At 44.0% G+C, this 23,037-nt stretch overlaps 1 protein-coding gene across 2 annotated transcripts; it reads right to left on the reverse strand.

Annotated features, from left to right (window-relative positions):
• On the reverse strand, window positions 1-22,941 carry IRS4 (insulin receptor substrate 4). Of its 2 annotated transcripts, XM_068412050.1 has the most exons (3): window positions 19,295-22,941; window positions 6,263-6,367; window positions 1-2,401 (listed from the first exon to the last, which is right to left on the reverse strand). In XM_068412050.1, the coding sequence occupies exons 1-3, from the start codon at window positions 22,806-22,808 to the stop codon at window positions 2,397-2,399; spliced, it is 3,624 nt and encodes a 1,207-aa protein (XP_068268151.1). In that variant the 5' UTR covers window positions 22,809-22,941; the 3' UTR covers window positions 1-2,396. The 2 variants fall into 2 exon arrangements, with proteins under 2 accessions (XP_068268151.1, XP_068268152.1); XM_068412051.1 differs by lacking the exon at window positions 6,263-6,367.
• Window positions 22,942-23,037: the final 96 nt, after the last annotated feature.

Here is a 23,037-nt window from a genome sequence, read left to right on the forward strand (position 1 = left end):
TACATGAACACGTATTTACTGCAAGTAGCTCTATGGAAAGCCAAGTCAGATAAATATAAACACTATACAGAGCTTCAAGCCAGTCTCCCAAAACCGCCAACGCGATGTGTTTTACAAAGAAAACAACATAACAATATTTACAATGGAAGACAAAGCCAGATCAATCAGCTCAACTTTAAAACAGATCTGTGAAGCAGAAATAGCAAATATAATGAACAGTTTCAACCATATATGTTTTAGTTTGTACAGACAATAACTGTCCAATATCAAATTAAATTTACAGGACAAACATTGTTCTATCATTGGTATTTTTGTACTATACAGCAGCATAAACGGGTAGCTGGAAGGTAGTATATATAGTGATATGTTTTACATCATCTGAAAATGTTCTTCCAGCACAATACTGAATAAATTAGTTGCTGTAAACTAAGAGATTCAAAAAGATTGCATATTTATTATGCCGTACCTATTAGTATTTGTACCACTATACTTGAGGTTACCCATTTACTTATTTATTCAGCATTTATTAAATCAGTGCTGTATATTGTACAATGGCAGCCTCAGGGATCTAATGTGAAATAAGTATGTAACAAATTTCTTCAAAACAACCTTTTCCTTTCACATTAAATGTTTAGAACTATCTTCATCCAAATTTTGATTTCTTAGAAAAGATGTAAAGCTTTATAAAAAGCTGTCTACATATTGCATTATCAATTTACGAGCCCAAACAAAAGCTATATGGCAAGACAGTATCATGGTCTATAAGAGTGGTCGTATTTTTAATTAGTGTACGTTTAGCAGCAACAAGTAACTGTACCAACTTCAACTTCTCTTCCAGAATCAAAACCAGATCTGTGCTTTTAAATCCTGTAGCAAGTTTTTCCTGTCACTAGACACTGCATAAACTGATTGGTACCATGTTTCCAAAAGAAAAAAAAAAAAGTCTTCATACTTTAGTGACATGTACATTTTTATACTACTCGAAAATAGATCTGGGTACACATCACCGAACAATCAAAGCTGACAGTGTCTCATTTGTTATACAAACTGTACCAGCAATTTGAAGGTTGTATGTTCGAGGTGAGGCAGCCTGACAAATCAGTTGTACAATATACAATGTAGAGGATTACCAGCTGTGTGGTGCAGTACAGCATGAGGATTTGTGTACCACTTCTAAACCCTTTATTTAGCGTCAGTGCCTTTTATTATACATTGCATGTACCAACGACTAGTGTCATGCTCTTTAAGTTCATAGCAGTGTTAAAAACCTAAATTCATTTCAACCCAAAAACATTTCAGTACAAGAGTGAAGCACTTAAATTGTAGAAAAATCAGGGCTTGTTTTAAAAATGTCAAATAGTCATTGTTCGCATCTCTGTAAGTGGGATAAAGACAACTGATGAGCCAACGTTTTACTTTTTTCCCCATTATGCCAGGAAGAAAGAACAAAAATAGTCCCAAGTTAAAAATGGGGCTTTGGTTGAAAGTAAGATCAGTTAGGGTGGTTTCCCTTTAAAAAGCTACAGCTGACAAATATAATGCAGAAGTCACCAACACTGGATACGACTCTGCAGTTCTCCATTTGAATGCATGAACAAAAACCTCCTTTTACACAATTTGTATTTATAAACAAGTATCTTGAGGGTAAGAACAAAAACAATCTACAAGACAACCAGCCCATTAATCCTACTTGGTACATACCAAAATTCTGAGCAAAAAGAAAAAAAAAATCAGTTTAAGCTCTGACAGACATTTGATTGAAAATACTCTAGCCTATGATCAAGAAACACCTCTTGTACCATAAAAGCAAAACCTTAAAAAAAAAAAAGGCAGAGGAGGCCTCTCCTCCTTGGACCAGTTCAGTCCCACGGGTTCACCCCTCAAGCTCATGTGCACCTCTCCCTTCCTCCTGCCCAACCACCTGAAAAAATCCTGAACTGCCCAAAATATTTCTAAACAACACATGTTTTAAGCTAACCACTTGTTAATGTACCAGAGAAGCAAAATCCATGTTAAACAGACAATCAGAAACCAGCTTTGACTTCTCAGAATATAAATTAAAAAAAGAAAATTAATGGGAGAGGCAGGAGGAAGAAAGGGGCATACAGGGATCTCCTATTGGCATTCACACTGCCTCCCAAATAGATATGACGTGAAAGACCAAATTCCATCACCAAAGCACAGCTATGAAAAAAAATCTCAATTCAAATTAATTCAACTGTAGAGAGCTGATGTCTATGAAAAAATTAATTAAAAGGATGTGTGTCTATGTCCGTGCTGGTGGAAATGAAAGTAGCCGGCTGGAGCTGAGCTTTGCTTCCAAAAGCACCACACAGTTTCTGGAGTTACCAGCAGAAAAGTCTTCTCTTCTAACAATGGTTTCCATGGCACTGCAGTCAGTCTAGAAAGGAGGAGAAAAGAAAAAAAAGTCAGTGATATTTTAAATGCAAGTTAGATTGGAAAAAACTGTTTTCTAGAGAGGAGATTACACGGAGCTGATCCACTGCAGAAGTGACAGCTGCTGAACGCAGAGCATGGGTCCCTCACAGAGGGAGGGGGCACTACGAGGTCGTACCCCGCTCAGGAACCCTGAGCCATCGGGAGAACGCTGAAGTCTGAAGCAAGCACCGAAGAGCGGCTGCACACAGAGCTGACACGTGTACGCTGGACAGGAGCTGGGGCGGCAGCCAGCGCCGCGCTGCCAGCCCACGCGCCGTGGGAAGGACCGGGGCTGACAGCCGCCCGCCGCCTGTTCCGCTATCGATGTTTCATTTAGCGAGATCTCGATCCTCTCAACGCGACCGGCGATGCACGCAGCAGGGGCGATTACTAAGCACGCAGCGCAGGATGGACGCAGAGCAGTTCTGTTCACCCAGATGTAATTAGGGTTGTGGCGAACACTCCCATCCACAGCAGGTACGGAACTGCAGTATCGACCCTCCCTGCAGCTTCAGCTCCAAACAAGGAGTGGCAACTCACAACAGCCACGTGCCCTGTCCTCAGCTTTTCAGGAAAAAGCTTAATTTAGTTATGATAAGAAACACCTCAGAGTACAGCTTTCCCTTTTTCAAGAAAGTCTCACGAAAAGGCAACACATGGTACAAAAGCACATAGCTAAGGCAGACAGCAACCTTCACTGCTGCCAGCAAAAACTAGCGGCTTCAAACTGACCGGAAAAGGCACAATACAAACTGCTCGGTACAATGAGGGGGAAAAAATATAATGTTGTATTACAGGAAGATACAGTCGGGTGACACGGCAGAAATGGGAACAGGAGAGAGGATGATCTCAAAGCAGAACGCCAGCTCTGCAATCAACTGTGCACATGCCAAGGTGAGAGCAACTCGAAAGGTTCCTGACACGGAAAAATCAGATGAAGGGGATGTGAACACTTTCTGCAGCGCTGGGAACACGAACTGAGGAACATACGAAAAGTCACTTTTCAGCTCACTACAAAACCCCTTCCACTCCCAACAGAGCCGGTGTGAACGCTAATTCTCTGCCTCCTTGGAGGGGTACTACCAGCCAAGTCACTGGGTTACGCTGCCCCCCAGACCTGACACACTGTCCTCTGCCAACATTTTTGTACTCTCGGCCAAGACTGAGGGCACTGTTGGTCACCTTCTCTTCAAGGTCTGAGGTACATGTCTGCGGGATCTGTTTCCTGGCATGACAGGGAAGCAGGAAACAGCAGGTTGCTCTCATTGTGAAACAACTGCCAGCGTAAGAGATTTAGCCATCAGAAAACATCAAATACAGAAATGCAATCTGCTTTTTCCCCTCGAAGCCACACAGAACAAGCTCTCTCACTGCTCCGGGAGAGCCGGAGAGCTTGCTGCCATTGAGAACTGCGACACAGGGAACACTCCAGTATGAAGCACAGCGATGGCAGCACGGCCCGCTGGAACAAAAGAAGGGGGTTCGGAGCTTAATCCTGCCCGTGCTCTTCCGCGGGGTCACAAGGAAATCAGTTAAATCTCACTGCTAAAGAAAGTGTAGTGCTTCACTGCCTCTACCACAGGAATATGCTGAAGAAAATGTGACCATCCAAAGAACAAGCATTATGTGTAATAATGCCCACCTGGATGTTTACTTACATAACCAATCACAAGTATGCACACACAAACTCTGCCCTAAGTTAAAGAAGTTCTGATTTCCATACAGCTAAAAATACTGTCCCTTCGAATGAAAAAGAAAGAAAAGGAAAAGAAGAACAAAGCTGAGCTGAGCTGCCCTGAGCAGCCCAGCCCCAGCTCTCGGCAAAGGCTGCCCACTGCTCCAGAGACAGAGAAGTGAAGACGATGGCAGGGCTGGAAGCACTGCAGAAGGCCTTCAACTTCAGGGGAAACTCAGTCTAATCCCTGCGCAACCCACACCAAGGCCTGGGTTGCTGAGTTTCATTTTTGGAATACGTAGTGATTTCAAAAATACAATAACTTGGTTTTCCACAATTCAAGGAAGAGCCAGCCAAAATACACCCGCAACCCAAGAATCTCCATTTGTATTATTTCACAGACATCATAAGATCACTACAAAAAGCTATTGCTTGTTACACACAGAGCATGATGTGGTTAGCGATGGCTTTGTTTTCACAAAAGCCAAGTGAAGCGATTATTTTTGAAATAGTTTTCCTCTTTAGAAAAATATTATTTTGTTGTAGGACCAAAGGATGGAAATATGCACCACAGCTTGCAATGAATCACACCTCAACAATGCATGCGAGTGAAACATTAAAACAGTTAAAGCTTCTATATTAAACTTACATTCAGTAAAAAATAACATTTGCCAGCATCCCCCCACCCTCTCCTTGCTGTGCACCTATAAGCTTACATAAAAGGCACTTCAAAAACTGTCTCTGCTTTTGTCAGGACATTTTTCCTCCACGCCTAACACACAAGGCACACCTGAAAGCTGTCTGACAAGTTATTCTAATCTCTCCAAGCATATCCCCAAAACACTCTGAAGAGCAAAGGCCCAGCTGTTTGAATGGGACAATCCCATGTGGCAGAACTCAGTATTTACACTTAGAACTTCTTGAAAACTTCCATAAAGTTATGCCAAATTACATTTAACATACTTGGAGAAGGGAAAAAGCTTAAGAGCAAAAAAAAAAAACCAACCTGCTTAACTCCTAAGTTTGATTCTTTAAACAAGCCTGGCATAACTCAGAAGGCAGCACGATAACCAATGCTAAAGCAAGCGCACCAGGTAACTCCAATCAGAGCCCAGACTAACACAGATTAATTTATAAGAAACCAGAAGAAAGTATCCTCAACTAGAGCTTATCAATTCCCTGGATGTCCTGGCTCAAATACAGTTTTACACCAGCGTAAAGGTGAGCTCGGGACCTCCCTGCAGCATCCCCCCTACCTGGAACTCTGTGCTTGGTAAACAAGGTCTCATTAATTTCTCCCCCCTTCTCTTTGTGCCTATAAACTATACTTCACCATGTTTCCTCTTCATTTTTAAGCTAAAACAGAATTGTGGGAACGGTAAATAAACATAAGGGACTTTCACACAAACCTTACCTACAAGCTAATAGCAGTCTCATAAAGCCTGGAGTCTTTCAGACATGGAGTTATTGGTTGTCACCACTTCTCTAATCCCCTTGCTCAAGCTGAGAATTTCAGTATTGCAGTTGGAGCAGTACAGCTGGCGGGTGCCCTGACTCATCAGCTCTTTTTTGGGATAAAACTATTAAGCATTTATATAGACAGAGATATAAACTGATATATATGTGAACACATATATCAGTATCAGATGGAAAAGGCCAAGAGAAACTTGTGAAACTTGACCACATTAAAAAAAAAATTCCCTCTGAAATCACAGACAAGACCAAGGTCTTGCAAGATCCCTCCCACAAAGTGTCTGCAGTCACCGTTTGTGAGGGTGGCACCAGGAGTCCGGCCCTCACTGCAGCGGGACCACAGCCAGAAAGGCCCACAGTTCACCCACCACCAACTCCTCCGGGCGTCAAAGAAATCCCACCTCACGACCAGGAGAGTCTGCGTCCAGGGGTGAGTGGGCTCTCAGCAGAGCCAGGGAGCGAGCAGGAACCTCGGTGACAACAGAGCACTCGTTTTGTTTATACAGAGGCACCTCTACCCAGCTGTGTGAAAGCACCGCACGTGCACACACACCACAAGAAAAGTTATTAGTCAAAGAGGTGTAAAATGGGCTTAATGTGAGAACAAGGCCAGTGTCTGCTGTGCTGCTGATACCCAGAGCTGATTTATGGATTTCCACCTCCGTGGTTACTCACCAGAAGGATCCTTCAGAAGTGACGTGGCTTTATCTATCGAGGTTGCAAGAGTGCTCGCACATGAAGCTCCTTGGTGGCTCTTCTCTCCCACATCTGATCTTCCATCTTTTGAATAGTAAGTGAAGGTAAACAAAGTGCTCAAATTAAAAAAACACAGCTTCTGTGAAGATGGATGATCTTATTTCAGTCTTCATCATGTAAGATTCATCAGCCAACAATTTTCTATGTTAATAGCACAAATATGAGAATTGCTGATCAACAATAAAAACCAGATCAGCCTTCCATTGCAGACACTATAGAAAGGTATTTGACTCAACACTGATTAAACAATACAGGAAGCTGCCAGAGAAACGGATGAAACAACTCTTCTAAAAGGAAAACAAATTCTGAGATGTGAACTAGCTGGGAAGAGAGGAATAGTGCTCCCAAAGTAGCCCATCAGTCCCTTGGAGTGCTAAAAACATAAACGCCACCAGATAAAACTCAGTGGCCAGATCAGACATGACAAGTTTGAAGATAACTTTCACTTGCAGCGTAAACACAGTGCTGTTCCTGGATTGTCACGAGCTCTTCCAAGAAAATCTGCTCAGTCTCCCAAAAAAAAAGAAAATCTGATAACATCATTACAGCGAAACAAGCAGCAAAAACCTGAACTCAGAAAAGCGCCCTGCACTTTTGAAGGAGCCTAGAAATACACTATTTGAAGTAGGTTTCATAGCACCCTACACTGGGCTTTTCTGTTTATTCAAACTTCAGCTCCGTTAACACATTCTACACAAAAGCCTCAGCAGTAGAGCCTTGAGCACTACTGCTTCAGAATACTGAGAACAATACAAACGCAGCTTCCTATGAGGGTTTAATACTGAAAACAAGTCCAGAAAGCAGCCATTTTCACAGATCACCTCCCTAAATACACAAAGTTTACCAAATTAAAACAATGTTCTCTTCATTACACAATTCTATTTAAATTCATCAGTTTAAGATGGGATCAGATGATAAAACTACACACAGCTGTCCGAGTCTTTCTGAGGAACAATCAGAGGAAAAGGATCGCAAGGGGAGAAGAGAAACTAAGTGGGCAAATATTTAAAATAGGGTGGCAGTATGCCATGGCTCGAAAATGTTTTGTTTGAAATTGTGGAACACGCTGAGAAAGTGCTCTGCAAGTTTTCTATGTAAAAATAATCTATTGTTTTATAAAAATTAGGGGCAAAGGATTAGATTAGCCTTAATTCATTAGATTGCAAACCCAGTGTGTTCCTTTGCAAATGTATCAGATGAGAATATACCCAATTTACACTTCATTTCCTGCATCTGAATTATTATGGTCATACAAGTCAGGCCACTTTGAAACAAACCAAGAGGCTTTAAGAACATAGCAGACGTATCCTAATTCTCTCAAAGAAATCCATCCTAAATAATATCTGTTTTTACAGGAAAGGCTTTTACTGACATAATTCTGCAACTGATTCCTAAAAGGCTAAAAGCTTTGCTTACAGAAGATATTAATTTAAGATAATTAAATGATTAAAATCTCCATGTCAAAGACTAAGACAGCTTAATGCTTTCTGGAGAACACTACTGAAGTTCTCCATTTCCTGAACTTCAGGTTAGGGGGAAATCGGAATTAATCTGACTTAGACAGATCAAAAGCAGCAGAACAGCCCTCGACTTTCTTGTGCACATGGCCCCACAATATTCCTGTTGTTCAGGAAAGCACCAAATCCCAGCACAACCTCAGGACACAACGTGCGCGTCCAAAAGCGTCTTGTTCACGCCGGGGCAGGGGGGCCGCCGTGTATTACATTTCCAGCCTTCATATGGCACGCAGGTCGGGGGCAGGCAGGTAATTCGCCCAAATACATTCTTCACAAATTCGTGAGAATTTTTTTTTGCCCAAATCTTTACCAAATACATAGTTACTATCCTACGTCACTGTCCTATTTCTTCGAGTTCTTATTTTAATGGCATAGCTTTAGACCTTGCTAGAGGCAAGCGGTGTTATTTGAGAAAAGCAGAATTCCTTCTTAATTGGCACCCGCAGACACCAAGTCTACAAGTACAAATCAGAAAAACTGACGCATTTACTGAGGCCATTGCGTACCGTACCTGGGGAGCCCAAACAAGGCCCCGACACAGAAAGACATCCTTATTTGGGAAATGTGTTAAGCTACATGCTTACCATTAAGCACATATTTCACGTACTTCTTTCATTCAACAAAAACTAATGATGCTCGACTTGAGCTAATGAATGTATTTTGTACCTACAATTTTACTGACTTTCCAAAAGCAAAATTTGTTTTAAAAAAAACCCTATTACATGACCCACTTTTCATTGGATAAACTATTTAAACACAGCGACTGGTGACACCACATCCCAGTAAATTAGATTCCTCTTCGAGCTGTATTTCTAAAATTTAGAAGATAAAGTTACTTCTACAAATAATCTTTATCCACAAACGTTCATTCAAAACACGGTTCCGCTATTCTTAGTGCTTAGCAATTTCATGAGCTAAAAAACCTCTCCCATGCTTTGACATCACTTTTATTCACTTTGCAGAAATGCCTTATCTTTTGCATCAGTGGCTTCTTTTTCTGTTTCAATAAACACTAGTGTTGTTTCTAGGAAGGTCTTACGCACACTCCCTAATTTCATCTCTTTTACTGATACTATTCCTAGAACTAGGAAACTCACATGCAGTTTTGGCAGGGCCCTAACACCAACTCAAATTGCACCAGACAGCTTGACAAAAAGTTGTTGGGGTTTTTTGGGTTTGGTTTTTTTTTTGGGTTGTTTATTTTTTTCAAACTAAACGTCTATTACAATATAGCAAGACAATACTAAAAATTAACTTCTCTCCACATAAAAACCCATAGAAGTTCAAAATTTCAGATTTTCCTGTTGCAGACGATGAAAAAAAGTTCTGCTTTTTCAAAAGTGCTCTCATGGCAAGTGTGTAAGACACTATGACTGACCTTCTAAACTGCAGAAAACATAGGTACATTTTAGCCAAAAAAAAAAAAAAAAAAGCCTGTTTGTGTGGCTTCTGACAATACCGCTCTGCTCTCGTGACAAAGGTTAGGAGCCCTGAAGTGCCAACGGGGAGGAATATATTTCCTGCTTGTGCTCTTGCTGCGAACTGGACGTTAAGAACTGTTAGGAAACAAACAGGAACGAAAACAGCCACGTCAAACACCGGGGCGGAACAGCACACACAGTGCTGCCTCCCTCATTCAAACAGGACTTGGAGTAACTGGAAGAGTTTCAGAGTAGTGCAGAAAAACCCTCGAAAGGTATGAAACAGCTTCCCGGTGAGGAACAGCCTGCTGACAAGGTCCCATTGGCCTGTGTCAGGACATATCAGGAAATTAAAAATATATATATTATACGGCAGGTCCCCGCTGTGCGCAGTACAGGAAGCCGCTGACAGCACGCTGGCGAAGTGTATGGCAGAGGAGGATACAGCATCTATACAATCCTAAGTGGCATGGAGAGAAAAGATAGGGCTTGTTATCTCTTCCAATACACAAACTGGGGGCCACCAAAGCCAGCATGGAGCAGGGTCCAAAACAGACAGAGGGAGGTCTGCACACAGCGTGCACCGGCTGACTGCAGGCTGCTGTGGATACCAGCAGTTTACACAGGATCAAAGAGAGATTGGAAAAGTACTTGGATTAGAGATCCATAAAGGATTACACAACAGACAAACTACATCAGGCTCAGGAAATCCCCCAAGCTGAAAAAAAAATTAGAAAAAAATCAGGCTGGGTGTATGTTTGTGGGGAAGTATTATACACGCCTGCCCTGCTCTTCCTCTGCTGGGTGGTGTCTGCTTGCAGGCTCAAACTCACAGGTTCGACTGAGCAAAACTATTCTTATGAACACAACTAAGAGAAAGGACAGTGTCACTCATGACTAATGAAACAGCTCCCCACCCTTCAAACCACCTTTCCTGATATTTCCTTTCTGCAGAATGTTTTTCCTTTCTACAGAAAGTTTCACATGTTCTAATTCATCCCTTTGCAAGCACGCAGCACTCCTTCACCTCTGTCACCATAAGTGACTGTCAAAGGCAAAAAGTTACCACCTGGCCACATACCCGGTCATCACACCCTCCTCAGCCGTACCTTTTGCCCATGCATGCCTGCACAAAAGAGTCTTTGCTATCAGCCACTATCTGCTACCCCACACAGCAGTGGCACACATCTATTTTTTACATTTTCTAATTAGTACATTATTGAGTCTGTGTTAACATTAGGGTACTCCAAACCCTGGCTTACGTAGGGAAGGAAGAAGAAAGGTTCAGATTGCATTGCACATGTGAAGCAAGGTCTTCTCAAATCACAGCACATGCGCAAGAGCCAAGGATAAGGCCTTCAGCTTCCAGGAGAAGCCCAGGAGCTCACAAGGACAGAGTCAAACTGTGTCTACACACAGACAAGTTTTAACCAAGAGCATGTAACTCTTGTTTAGTGTTACCTCGTGGAACTTGTCAACATTAATATTTCAATCACTTATAACCTCAACAGTGAATCAAGTCTCACTGCTGCCACCACTTCCAGACTCGCCCACAACCGCTACAGGGACTGTTCAACCTGATCTACCGACACAGAAATAACATCACTTTCTCCTGTCACAGCTATCGTTTTGCACTCCAGCTTCCCCAGGCTACTCTCCAGCAGCCGAAAGCACCGCAGCAGCGATGAGCGGGTGCCATCCAGACCTCCCTGTTCAGAGTTGACTCCAGATGCTCTGACACACTGGTTACAAACCCTAAAGGTGAATACATCTCCCAAGCCACACTGCTGCCTCCTCCCCAACACTAGAAGATCACCTGAAACCCAGAGACGCCACCTAAAAAGCCTCTGCAAATACAAGAAGGAACCAGCAGTAATGCCAAGGCAGGTCCATCACCCAAACTGCTTCTGGAGTGAAGTCTCACAAAGAACAGAGGACGCAGGTCCACGCGACACTAACCACCTAGGGACGCTGCACAGGGTGAGCCTGTGCTGTGGGACACACACCTGCTTGCACCAAATCTACCGGTCACATGGCTGCAGGAAAACTAACTTTACAGAAAGGAAAAAGAAAAAAAAGAGAAAAAAAAAAAAAAACACATTTCACATCTAAAAGGGAGAAGTAAACACTGGGACATGCTCCCGACTCGGAGATACATGTTGGCCCACATTCCTCTTACCAAGATTAATATCCTGGCCAGTGTTCTGACATTTACCTCATCCTTTTCAAGTCACTTAAACCATTACAACCACTGTATTTATAGCTCGCTACCTTCCATCGCTCCCTGCGTGTGCATACCCTTCCAAGTGCCTCTACCAGCTTCCTCTCTCACAACCGCTCAGGCAGCCTTTTATCTCTGCGAGGCTGACTCTTATCTTCACTCTGCCAATGGTAGCAGCCTTGATCTTTATCTTACTCTCCACCCCAGCACATTAAGTTTCATCCATCTCTTTGGTTTCATCTTTTAAATTGTAAGCTCCTTAGGACAGGGACCAGCACATTTACACTTGCGGCACGGTGCAGGGGACCTCCATCCTGCCTACCTGTTCAGGTTCTACGATGAGCAGACATCATGTCTGGAGCAACAAGCTTTCATTAACAGACTCACTGTCGTAATAGTGTCTGAACGACCTCAAGATCAAATCTGTTTGTTTTTTTAACTCATTTCTAACCGATTTCCTGTTCACCACAATCTGCAATTTAAAAACATCTTCATCTAACAACAAACAAACAAAAAACCCACCCACCCCAAAAAAACATCAGAGTTAAATATAGATGGCAAATACCTCCCAAAGTGTCTCACATAACAAAAAGCAAATATTCAGGAAGTTTGAACACAACAGTGGATGTTACTACTGAAAACCCAAACAGCTTACAAATTTTTCTAACAGACTAACTTAAAAAAATTCCATACAGCAAACAGTAACTTTTTGGCCCCCTAACCCACATTGGTTTAGACTTAAGAAACTTTATTCATTTAGACTTACACAACTTAAAGCATGTTCCTTCATCTGTATTGATGGAAGCTTTACCTGCACCCATCTCATGCTGAAGAATGTCCTCAGCCAACCCACCTGCAAACAGGCTCCAGTCACTTAGACCAGACTCGAGGAAAAGCCTTTCTGTACCATCTGCTGGTTTGTCTTGGCCATTTCAGCTCCGTTGTGGATAAGGTGCCACAAAAGTCACAGAAACGCCAATACCTGTCAATAGCTTAAACAGGGTTTTCATACAAATAAGGTATCACATTAATAGTTTTTCTTGGTCCAGTATGCAACAGGTTCTCATTTATCTAACGATGCATCTGCTTCACTGTCGCTAAGAACTCTCCAAATGCCCGGCAGCCTAAGAGATCTGTGTGAAAAGAAGCACCAGCTCCCAAAAACTAATTCAGGCTCAGCCTATCCAGCATCAGAAAAGTTATACTGCAAATTCAGCTCTTCAGCAAGAGCCGTAAACAATAATGCAAGCTGGCTTGCCATGAGTATGGGAACAGCATCGCGCTACTCCCTGCGGAAGGAGGATGTCATTCATTAGTGCTTCAACAAAATCAGAAACAAATTTTACCAGGTTTCTTGCACACCTTTTGGTAATTTCCCATGATTTTCAGAAAAAGAAAAGAAAAATTTTATATCCTCAGTCATTCCACAAAATCCTGTTCTACTAAAAGGGAACCCTTTCTCCAAGTAGGTAGCATACTTACGAGCCTTTCATGCCCTAGCAAAAAGGAAACACTATTCTTACCTATTTTATGCCCTAAATAATAATTCAATTTGGTATTTATGTAAGTTCATAATATACATATGCTATACAGTGAACTCAAGCACTATCCACCTTTTAGTAATAATTTAAAAGTTTTACATTTTCTTGAATCACATTAAATTGTATCATCACCTTGGAATTATAGCCAAATCTTAACTCTATTCATTTCAGTATAAGCCATCTATTTCAAAAATCCTTTCTTCTCGGAAGATTAAAAGAGATTAGACCTTACACTTAACTCACAAATCACTGGCACACAACACACAGGTATACACAGACACAAGCAGCCTGAATTGTTAGCATCCAACCATATAGCTAAATTAACAGAAAAAATGTTTTGAAATAAGCAACCTTTGCTCTTTAAGGTACAGCTCATGACTTCACCAGGGCAGAAAATTCTTGCTAACGGTCTACTACACAGCTGCTCTTGGGGTAATGCTACACCTGAAGCAAAATCTGCACAAATCCAAACACTTATATGTTCAAGATCATTTAGATAAGATACTCAGCAACACCTCTGAAATACATTTGATGAGTCAGGCTAATTTACCTTTGTCTTCCCACTGCCCTCAAGTATGTCACAAATCCCTATTGATCAAGGTTCTCAACCAAATCGTAACCGTCCCTAAGGTGAGTAACTTTTACAGAGATGCGGGGCTTGATTAAAGCTAGAAGATACTTTTTCCTTTTCCTCTTGCTTTCACCTGTAAGACAACAGTGCAACTTGATCACTGGATTGTTGTTAATATGCAAAAGCTAAACTTGAAAAAGAGTAAACAGCAAATTTGCAGGGTGGGCCATAGGACAGCTCTCCAGCCAAGTCATTACAGACCATTTAAGGATGAGTCATAAGATAACGCTACATTTTTAGGACCATCCGGCAATAATAATAGATCCCCAGGCTCCAGAAGGCTTGACTCTCTCTCACCTGCCTTTCAGTGTTATCACTCCATTTTCCTTTGGGTTGAAAAGTGCCACATTTGATCACAACAGTACTTAAAATAAAATTGTAGAGTTTGTTTCCTGCTTCAGATCAGAAAAAACAACTTGTTAGTGCGATCAGCATACTGGATACCATTCAGCATGCTTTTGGGAGCACCGCAGACGCACAAACAGAGCACACAAACACACACGAGGTACAACCCAGTACTATAAGCTCTTTTTAGTACCATCCAAAACCTCAAGGTATAAACCCTCCCCCCCAGCAATCCATATGAAGAAAACTTATTAAAGATCCTTTCATTAAAAAAAGAGCATATGCAGAGGGAAAAAAAACCCCAACAAACCCAAACTCTACCTACTGCTAACACACCGCTGGACATACAAAAAACCCCAAAGAAACACCTAGTGACCAACCACCCCAGTAACGCTGGGCTGATGCAGCCGCTGGAAGGGGTGAGCCAGCGCTGCCCACCTTCTGCTGCCCCCACCTGCCACGCCAAGGCAGGGGGAACAAGGGGCCCTCGGACGTCAGGGGAGGGGGGGAAATGCAACGTTTTAGAGAGAAAACGAAAAGGGTAAGAATGCACTTAGGATTTCACCACAAAAAAAAAAAGGCAGTTTGAATCAGGTCCAGATTACTCCCAGAACTGCCCCCGTCCCGCAGAGGTGCTTTAACCTACAAGGCAGCTACGAGCAGAAAGTTTGAGACTTCTAAACAAGACACATGTCACCATCAGCTGCAACTACGGATTTAAAGTATGGAAAGCTGATTTCCAAAAGTATTTCAACACTGACTACAAGTAAGCGTTTTCCTCAAGGGCAGGGGAACATTCTTGTCCCAGATTTTCTCACCCAAGCACCAGTAAAACCCAACTGATTCTTGGTCAAATATGTCATAATTAGCTCACTCCCACGCTGCATGGCAAAGAGCTGTTCTGCTTTCAGCAGCTCATATACTACTTGAGAAAGTTACCCGGGGTATTTTTAAGCATAGCAGTAAGTCACCCAAGACTGTTAAAGTAGCATCTGTTACGGCAAGATTAAAATGGTTTGGTTTGGTTTTTTTTAAAGAATTATTATCCCAGCATTATTCCAAAGCTGCAGGATACGTAGCAGTGTTCGGATGTGCTTCAGTAGGGTTGGTTCTTCCAGTTATTTTTAAATGGGCCCATGTCTGAAGTATTCTGCCAATACAAAAGAGCCTCAGTTTGAAGCAAACTTTTAAAAACCACTAGTCTGAAACCCAAAAGGGGCAGTTATTTGCCTGGTATCCATAAACTGTAATTTACTATATTAGTAATAGCTAAAACTTCCAGCTTCTGAATTTCTCAAAAGTGTATATTGTTCATTATATTCAAGATTTTGCATTTGAAATATGCAAGTTACCATAAAGGATCTGGACAATCTGGAACACGAGTTTTGCTTCACAGCTGTACTTGTTTCCCTTCCTCTCAGCTCCCCAAAGTGCACACAACACACTCGCCCAGCCTAGCACAGGAGGAGATTAAAGAGGTGAGGAGCATTTAAATTATAATCCTGCACTTTAGAGAACTTCTGAAATAATCTCTTAGCATAGTGTTAGAATATCAGGTACAGATAAGATTAAAGAGTGGGTGTAAAATAGGTGGGTTGATATTAAGCTGAACATTACGTTTACTCTGAACAGCCTGTTTTGTTTTTGGAGTCCAGGGTATCTTTGCAGGTTTAATATTTCTAATTAAGACTGAAGAAACTCGTATTATACAGGACCCATTATGCAGTTTACTACCGCCCCATTCTCATTATCCTCCTCAGTTTCTACAAGGTCCAATAACAAGGTACACATTAGCTAAGCCCTGTTTGAAGTAGCTTTAGTGTTCTGTACTCCTAGCACAAAATTTCATGACTCAGATTCACGTAATCAAAACTGCAAACCGCTTGCTTCAATATTGTGTAACAATTTTGTGATGAAACTGTTTTGCTAATGACCTCCTTAAACTTCCAAGCACTAAAAATCAGAACTCTATATTCTTTGTATCATCATCATTATCAACATAAAACCTGTGCTCAATATTGCCTGTATCTAAAATAAAAGTTTAATAACAAGTCAGGTCTATTTACCATTTCAAGTTAGTGCCCTCCCCCTCTGCCATCCATGTCATGAATGGAGAAGGAAAAAAAAAAAGTTTGATTCACATCAGTGAACCTGAACCAGCAGCAGTTTGGGAATTACAGTGAGGGGGCAGCGATGCACTGGAAATCAGCCCACCACCCTCAGCAGTCCGGAGCGTGCAGCTGAGTCACAGAACACAATATTCCATTTAAGCAAACAAAAAACAAAAAAGCAAACCATCCGAAGTTGGGAAGTGTTTTCCTTCCAGTAAAACTGCAGTTTAGGGAGAAGAGAGAAAGTTCTCCACCCGATAGAATTTAATAAATATGGGGTAGCTCCTTTCTAGGAAGCAAAGGGTAAACGCATCTGCTAAATATTTTCCTTAAGAATGGATTTAACCGCAGAGCATTTTTCAGGCAAAGAGACCAAAAGAGGGGGATGCAGAAGGAAAGAAAAGACAGCACTCAGTTCTGCTAGAAGTCTCCAAAAGTATTAAAAATATCAGTTACACATAGGCACACTACACCTCTTCAGGATCTAAGAGGTTTAAGAGTGAAGCTTTATTTTCACTATTCAAAATGAGATGTGAAAATGTTTTTCTGGATTACAGAAAAACTTTTTAAATACTAAAGCTTTATTGCAGCACAAACTGATAAGCTGTTTAAAGAACAACAACTTCTACAATTATGCTTGGTGTAGCTCAGAGGCACGATTTAGTATGTTTACGAAAACTGGTATCTTTATTATCAAGAATTTTAAGTCATTACTAAGAAACAGATATACACCACCAATTTACAACACCGTATTCAAGTCTGGCAAGCTCCTTTTAGCCTGGACTATCCCGAAACCTGTAGGTGGCTCACGGAGGGGCGAACAAGTCAACAACGTCCACATGCCACCTGCCCTCCTACTATACACCAGACTTATTTTATGCTGTCTTTATAGACAGCTGTTAGGCCATGTTCTGGAGTGGTATTTTATAATTTTGTTTTTCTTTTTAGAACTACAAAGAAACCCCCAACCTAAGCTCTTGCTACTCTCACGCTGAATTTCCTGCCAATGCCCATGTTTTTATGCACACAGTTTCTTTCACTTCACTTTAATGCATGTTTCATTTCCAGAAAACTTCAATTCACAGCAAAAACCCAGCAGCTGTCAGTCCCCTGCCCCTCCACAACTTGTAACAGACAAGGAGAAAACCCCAAGCGCAGGGCTGTAGATATTTTGCTGTAGCAGTAGTAAGCAAAATGTTTAACAAATACAATTTCTAAACACATTATCTCTTGAAAAAAAAATTTTAAATGTAATATTTACAGTTCAGCTGAAAGAAAATAATCTCTTTTTTTTTTTTCTCCATTTTGTAAGAAGTTTTACTTTGTAACATGGATTTCAATCCTTTGAGGGGAATAAAATCAAGTAGGAATGCTGCTGTCTTTGGGGGTGCTTTTTTTTGAAAAACAAAACAAAAAACCACCCCAAATCAGCTACAGCAATCAGTGCGCCTCTGACTTAGCAGACAAATCTTTGGAGTGCTGAAAGACTAACTTTGGAAAAAAGCACTTCTTGGACTGGCAACTTTCAACGTCTTCTAAATTTGATTCCAACCAACAAAACAAAGCAGAGGAAAAAAACCACTGAGGCAAACCACACATTTCTGAGCAGCCCCAAGCAGTGCTGCCAGACTTCGAATGGCATGCGAGCTGAGTCAGGCTTATACCTTCCACTATTAAAGGCTACACAATTTTAAGCTCCTCCAATATCTTCTGCCTTTAGACAGTTTTAAAGTGAAACTAGAAAAAAAACCCCTATCATTTCAGCGTTTAAGATTGTAATTAAAAACATAAAAGCCAGCAGTAGCCTGCCCCTTTACTGCTTTCTCTGTTGACAGACAAGTAGACAAATGTCAACGTCCAACAGCGATTAAATATTTCCTCTCTGTTCTCATCAATTATTGACTACACATACATTTGCAAAGAGAGGAAAACATCATCTCCAACACACAGTTTTCTGTCTGGGTGGGTGAATTACTGTAAGGAGTTCAGTGGGTCACTAACACCAAAACAAGGATTATCCTTCCAAAGTTACGGTGCGATGCAACGCTTGCACAAACACGGCTGTTCCGTCAGTGCACGTGCTAATACCACTAACAGCTCGTTACTATTTTTTGCTCCCACCACGAGTGCAAAGAGCTTAACATCTGAATCGGAGAGTCCGTCCTCTTTCCCACATTCTTCCTCCCCCCCCCAACACCCTTATTTTTTATGCACACCTCAGACTGCATTACCTTACGTTCGGTCAGACCACCGATCACCTGAAAGCTAGCAGCCTTCCCTCCGAAGCTGCAGACCTGGCAGACACCGCTCAGAGCCTGCTCTTCCTCTACGACAGGCACTCCTCACCTGCCACGCAAAAGGCAGATCCCTCTGCACAGCAGGAGAAGGGTTAGGGCTCAGCAAAGCCCTTGGACACTGCTAAGTGGTGAAGGTGGAGGGGATGGGCTGCAGGAGCCCCCCACCACCCTGCTCAGCCACCAGGAGATGGCTTCTCCGGAGGACATGAGGATACTTTGGAGAGCAGAGCTCAAAAGGAGCACACCAAACCTTCAAGGGAAAAAACTGAGCTCTGTTTATGTAAGATTCAACTAAATAAATGCAGGCAGATGTGCACACGAAAAACCTTAAGATATGCATTTCCCCTACATTTATTGAAAGAAACAGATCTAAGCCCCAAATTTTGATCTCTAAACCCAATGTAGCAATTTTTAGCTTTCCCTATCCATGACACAAATTACAAAATATCAAGTTCACAGAAAAAAAAAAAGTAGTAAAGAGTCATCTAGTTACAAGTAGAAGAAAACAAAAGTGAAGGAAAAAAAGAGCTACCACAACCTCAGGACAAGAATTCACAATATGAAATACAATTAATGTTTATACTAGCAAAATTCTTTTACAATAAACCGAGGCAGATGACAGTCTGATAGGACCTCTAAATGCCTAGAGGAGTCACATAAATCCCTTAGGCCAAGGACCATGTCCCCTTCCACCTTTGTTCAGCGGTCAGGATACTGCGCTACGAGGAGACTGGGTGTATTAGAATAAGCCAGGAAATCATAAAAAACATTTACCCCACTCTGAAGACCACAGTTTAGTATTAAGTAGAAAACTTAACTCCGACAGTTAAGCAAGCATGAAAGGGAAGTGCTTTTAAAGTTACAAACCTTTTCTCGCAGCGTTACACTTCAGACCATCGGATCTGCTGAAATCTATGCTTACGTAGGCTCCACTGTCCAAACCTGAAGTACCATTTTGGAGATGGCAAGTTGGCGCTGTAGTACTTGCCTCACAGCTTATAGGATCATCGCGTAAATTCAGAGCAATGTAGTTTAAGCCATTCTGAAATCCAGTTGAGGTATCCCGGGACATTTTGCTTTCCTGACCATCAGAAATGTTTTCATCCGGTTTTAACCACACGTTGTCAAATGAGGCAGAGCTGTGTCTTTTGCTACTATCAGTGAAGAACGAGGAGGAGGTTGTCACAGTCCCAGCAGAAGAGAACGTTTCAGAACTGTGTCTCCTCCTGCCTTGAGGATCGGCTCGAATCACTTTCGGTCCCATAGGAGGTTCAGAGCTAGGAACAGCGAAGCCACTGCTACCAGCGTATCGATCAACAATGCACAGTCTATTAACTATGGAAGAAGGGCTCTCAATCTTCACACCGCCGTCGGATTCGGTGGCAAACGGCCGAGGTGGTGTCGCTGCCATGTTGAACGTCATCTCGGTGTAGTCATCGGTCCTGTTACTTGCGGTGCTAACACAAGCAGTACCAAACGAAAGCCTAGCGTAGTCAGGATTTGGTTGGTTTCTAGGAATACTGGAACTTGCATAAATTGAAATATCTGATAGAGAGTTGGACAGTTCCTTCGCTGCTTTCGGTGACTGTACGTCCAAGTCAACACTCATATAATCAGAAAGCGGGGACTGTCTGTGGTCACTGCTTGAGCCTAGAGATGATGGTGACCCTTCTGCAGATAAGGAATATGGTGTATTACTCGCCTTTTCATTAAAATCAATATTGATGTATTCGCCGGGACTCGCTGGCTCAGGTGGCACTGTACGATCGTACATTCTCGGGATAGTATTACTCCCTCTTGTACCTAGGGGGAGTCTCGTGGGCCGAGTAGCCCTGCTCTGCACAAGTCCTTCATCTGAACCTTTCACCACTGGCGATTTAGAGATGCCGTTAGCCAGAGCTTCACTGTTGACCCCTTTTACATTTTCTGGTCCACCGTACAAGAGTTTTCCAGGTGAAGACATTGGAACATATTCACTGTGGTCACCATTTTGTCCTGATAACGCCTTAAAGCTTCGGGGCAAAGAAAAATATGAACTGAAACCTTTGGAAACAGAAGCGGTGTGGATATAATTTGAATCACTGGGGTGCTTTGGAGCTGAATTACCAGGTGACATATCCATATATTCATTGTTTACGATCTTCTCATTACTTCCTTTAGAAATAAATCCAGTTAAAGGACTTCGTACAGGTGAAGAGCTAGCCTTTGGAAACATCATCATATATCCTCTGGAGTCAACCTGAGACGGTGACCATGAATTGTTAATCTGTTTTGGAACAGACATACTTTTAGGAGTCATTGGCAAATAATCGCTGTTGCTGGATACAGCAGATGCAACTCCTGGCATCATCGGCATGTACCCATCATCCCTGGCTTTACTCCTACTTTGGTTGCACACAGCATCAAGGTTAGCATCACTGTACTCCAATTCATGGTTATCTTTCAATTTTGGTGTTTCAGAGTAAAGTAATCGTCCGTGGTTTCCTGCAGAATCTTCATCTAACAAAGCTGTAGTTTGTGTCGTCTTCTGCTGCACCGCTGCAGAAGTTGGTTTTGTTAGAGAGTAAGTTCTTTTCCTGAAACACTTTTCAGCCTCCATATAATCATCTCTTGAGCCATCATCTGCCTGTTGCTTACTCATGGACATGTACTCGCTCAGACAGTTCTCCTCTCTGATAGGCGGTGTGTTTCCCAGGGAATCCGGTGTATTACTCCTGACCCGAAAGTACCTGAAATCTCCAGGGCTGGAGCCATATTCATCAGAAGAGATAAATCCCCCATCGCTTGGGGAACCACAAACAGATGAGCTAGAAGGCCTGGTCAACATGTCCGAAGCAGAGCCATGGCCACTACTGGAAGAAACACTGATGGGACTTGTGGTGGAGGGAAAATGAGAAACAGGCAGCGAAGCAGACCTGGTGTGGTAAGATGAGCTGAAAGCGGCTCTCACATACCTTCCGCTCCCTTCTTGCCGGCCCAAATTCATCCTCGCGGTATTCAGGTGGATCAGGCTCCCAGTCACTGACCTAAAAGGTCTAGTCATGGTTCCTTCTCCTTCGCTGGATGTTCTGAAGCGATAGGAGTTGCTGCTTTTGGTGGTAGGAGGAGTCCCTCCGGCAACACTCTCAGTTCTAGATCTTCTCTGCAAGCCCGTCTGGCTGGGGGGCAGGTTGCCCAAGTGCCTCCTGGTGGTGATGAAGGAGATAGGATTGGTACCACTACCACCACCAGAAGACTGGCTCTTGCTTCGGGGCCTGAACTCTGCAAAGGCCTTTAGAGCTTTCATCGTCTCCAGAAAAGTCTCGTGCATATTCTGGGCAACCACCGAATCATCCACTTGCATCCAGAGCTCTCCAGGCCCAATGGAGGCAGATCTGCCTACTTCGATGAAGAAGAAGTTCTCCGAGTGTCCACAGCGGCGAATATTCATTAGCTGCAAGTGGACGGAGGGTACCTCCGAGTTCAGCTTGACGAGGTGGATGGCTTTGCTGGAGAGGCACAACCTATACACTCCAGTAAGGTTTTTCGTTTGTCCCAACCCTTTGGGCTTAACGTTGACCTGCCACACCTCCTTGAAGACGGTGCCGGGCCTCAGGGCCGCCCCATAGTGCTCATCATCCTCATCCACCTGCTGATCAGCATGGTCCTCCTGCTCCAGGAAGCCCCTCTTGCTCTGGCTCATGAGCTCGCTGATCGCCTGGTACCAGGCCTCCTGCTCAGCCTCGTTCTCTGCCAGCATGGCGAAGTACTCGTCCTTGGTGTACAAGGCGATGATGTGCTTGTGCTTGGCGTCCGCCCGCCGGCTGACGGTGAAGCACTGGTAGAGGGGGATGACCCGCTTGGGCGGGGGGCAGCAGAGGGAGGCCGCCCCGCCGGCCCCCGCCGCCCGCAGGCTGCTCTTGAACTTCTTCTCGCTGTCGTAGTACTCCAGCCGGGCGGGGGCCAGGTGGCTCTCGGCCCGCAGGACGAAGTAGCGCTTGTGCCCGTGCTTCTGCTTCCGCAGGTACCCGCACTTCCTCACGTCCTCCCCGGCGGCGGGCGGGGGGACGCCGCGGCCCGCCGGGCCGGGGGGCTGCCCGCCGCGGCCCGCCGTAGGGGCGGCGCGGCCCGCCGCGGGGGCGGCCTCCGGCGCCGGGTAGAGCGAAGCGCTGGGCGAGCGCCGCAGCAGCAGCAGCAGGTGGTGGGGCTGAGGGGACGGGCAGCGGCCGCCCTCGCCCGCCGCCGGCTCCCCCTCGCCCGCCGCCGCGCCGGGCGCGCCGGGCTCCTGCTGAGGCACGGCTCCGCCTCCCGGGCGGCGGGCGCCCGGCTCCTCCTCGCCGCCCCCGGCCGCCGCGCCGCCACCGCCGCCGCCGCCGCCCGGGCCATTCATCCCACTCGCCATCTTAGGGGCCAGGCAGGCTCCGGAGCGCCGGAGAAGGGGTACGGGGCGGGCAGCGGGAATCCGCCCTCACCGGGGAAGCGCCCCCCGCTGCGGGCCGCGCATGGGGAACGGGCGGTGCCTGCCTGCGCGCCCACCCGCCGCCCCCGGCCGCGCCCTCCCGCCGGCCGCACCGCGTCCGGCTACTCGCACTCACGCAGGCAGCCTCGGCGGCACCACGGCGAAAACATCA

This window comes from Nyctibius grandis, chromosome 13, assembly GCF_013368605.1.
Source record: "Nyctibius grandis isolate bNycGra1 chromosome 13, bNycGra1.pri, whole genome shotgun sequence".
NCBI classification, from domain to species: Eukaryota; Metazoa; Chordata; class Aves; order Nyctibiiformes; family Nyctibiidae; genus Nyctibius; species Nyctibius grandis.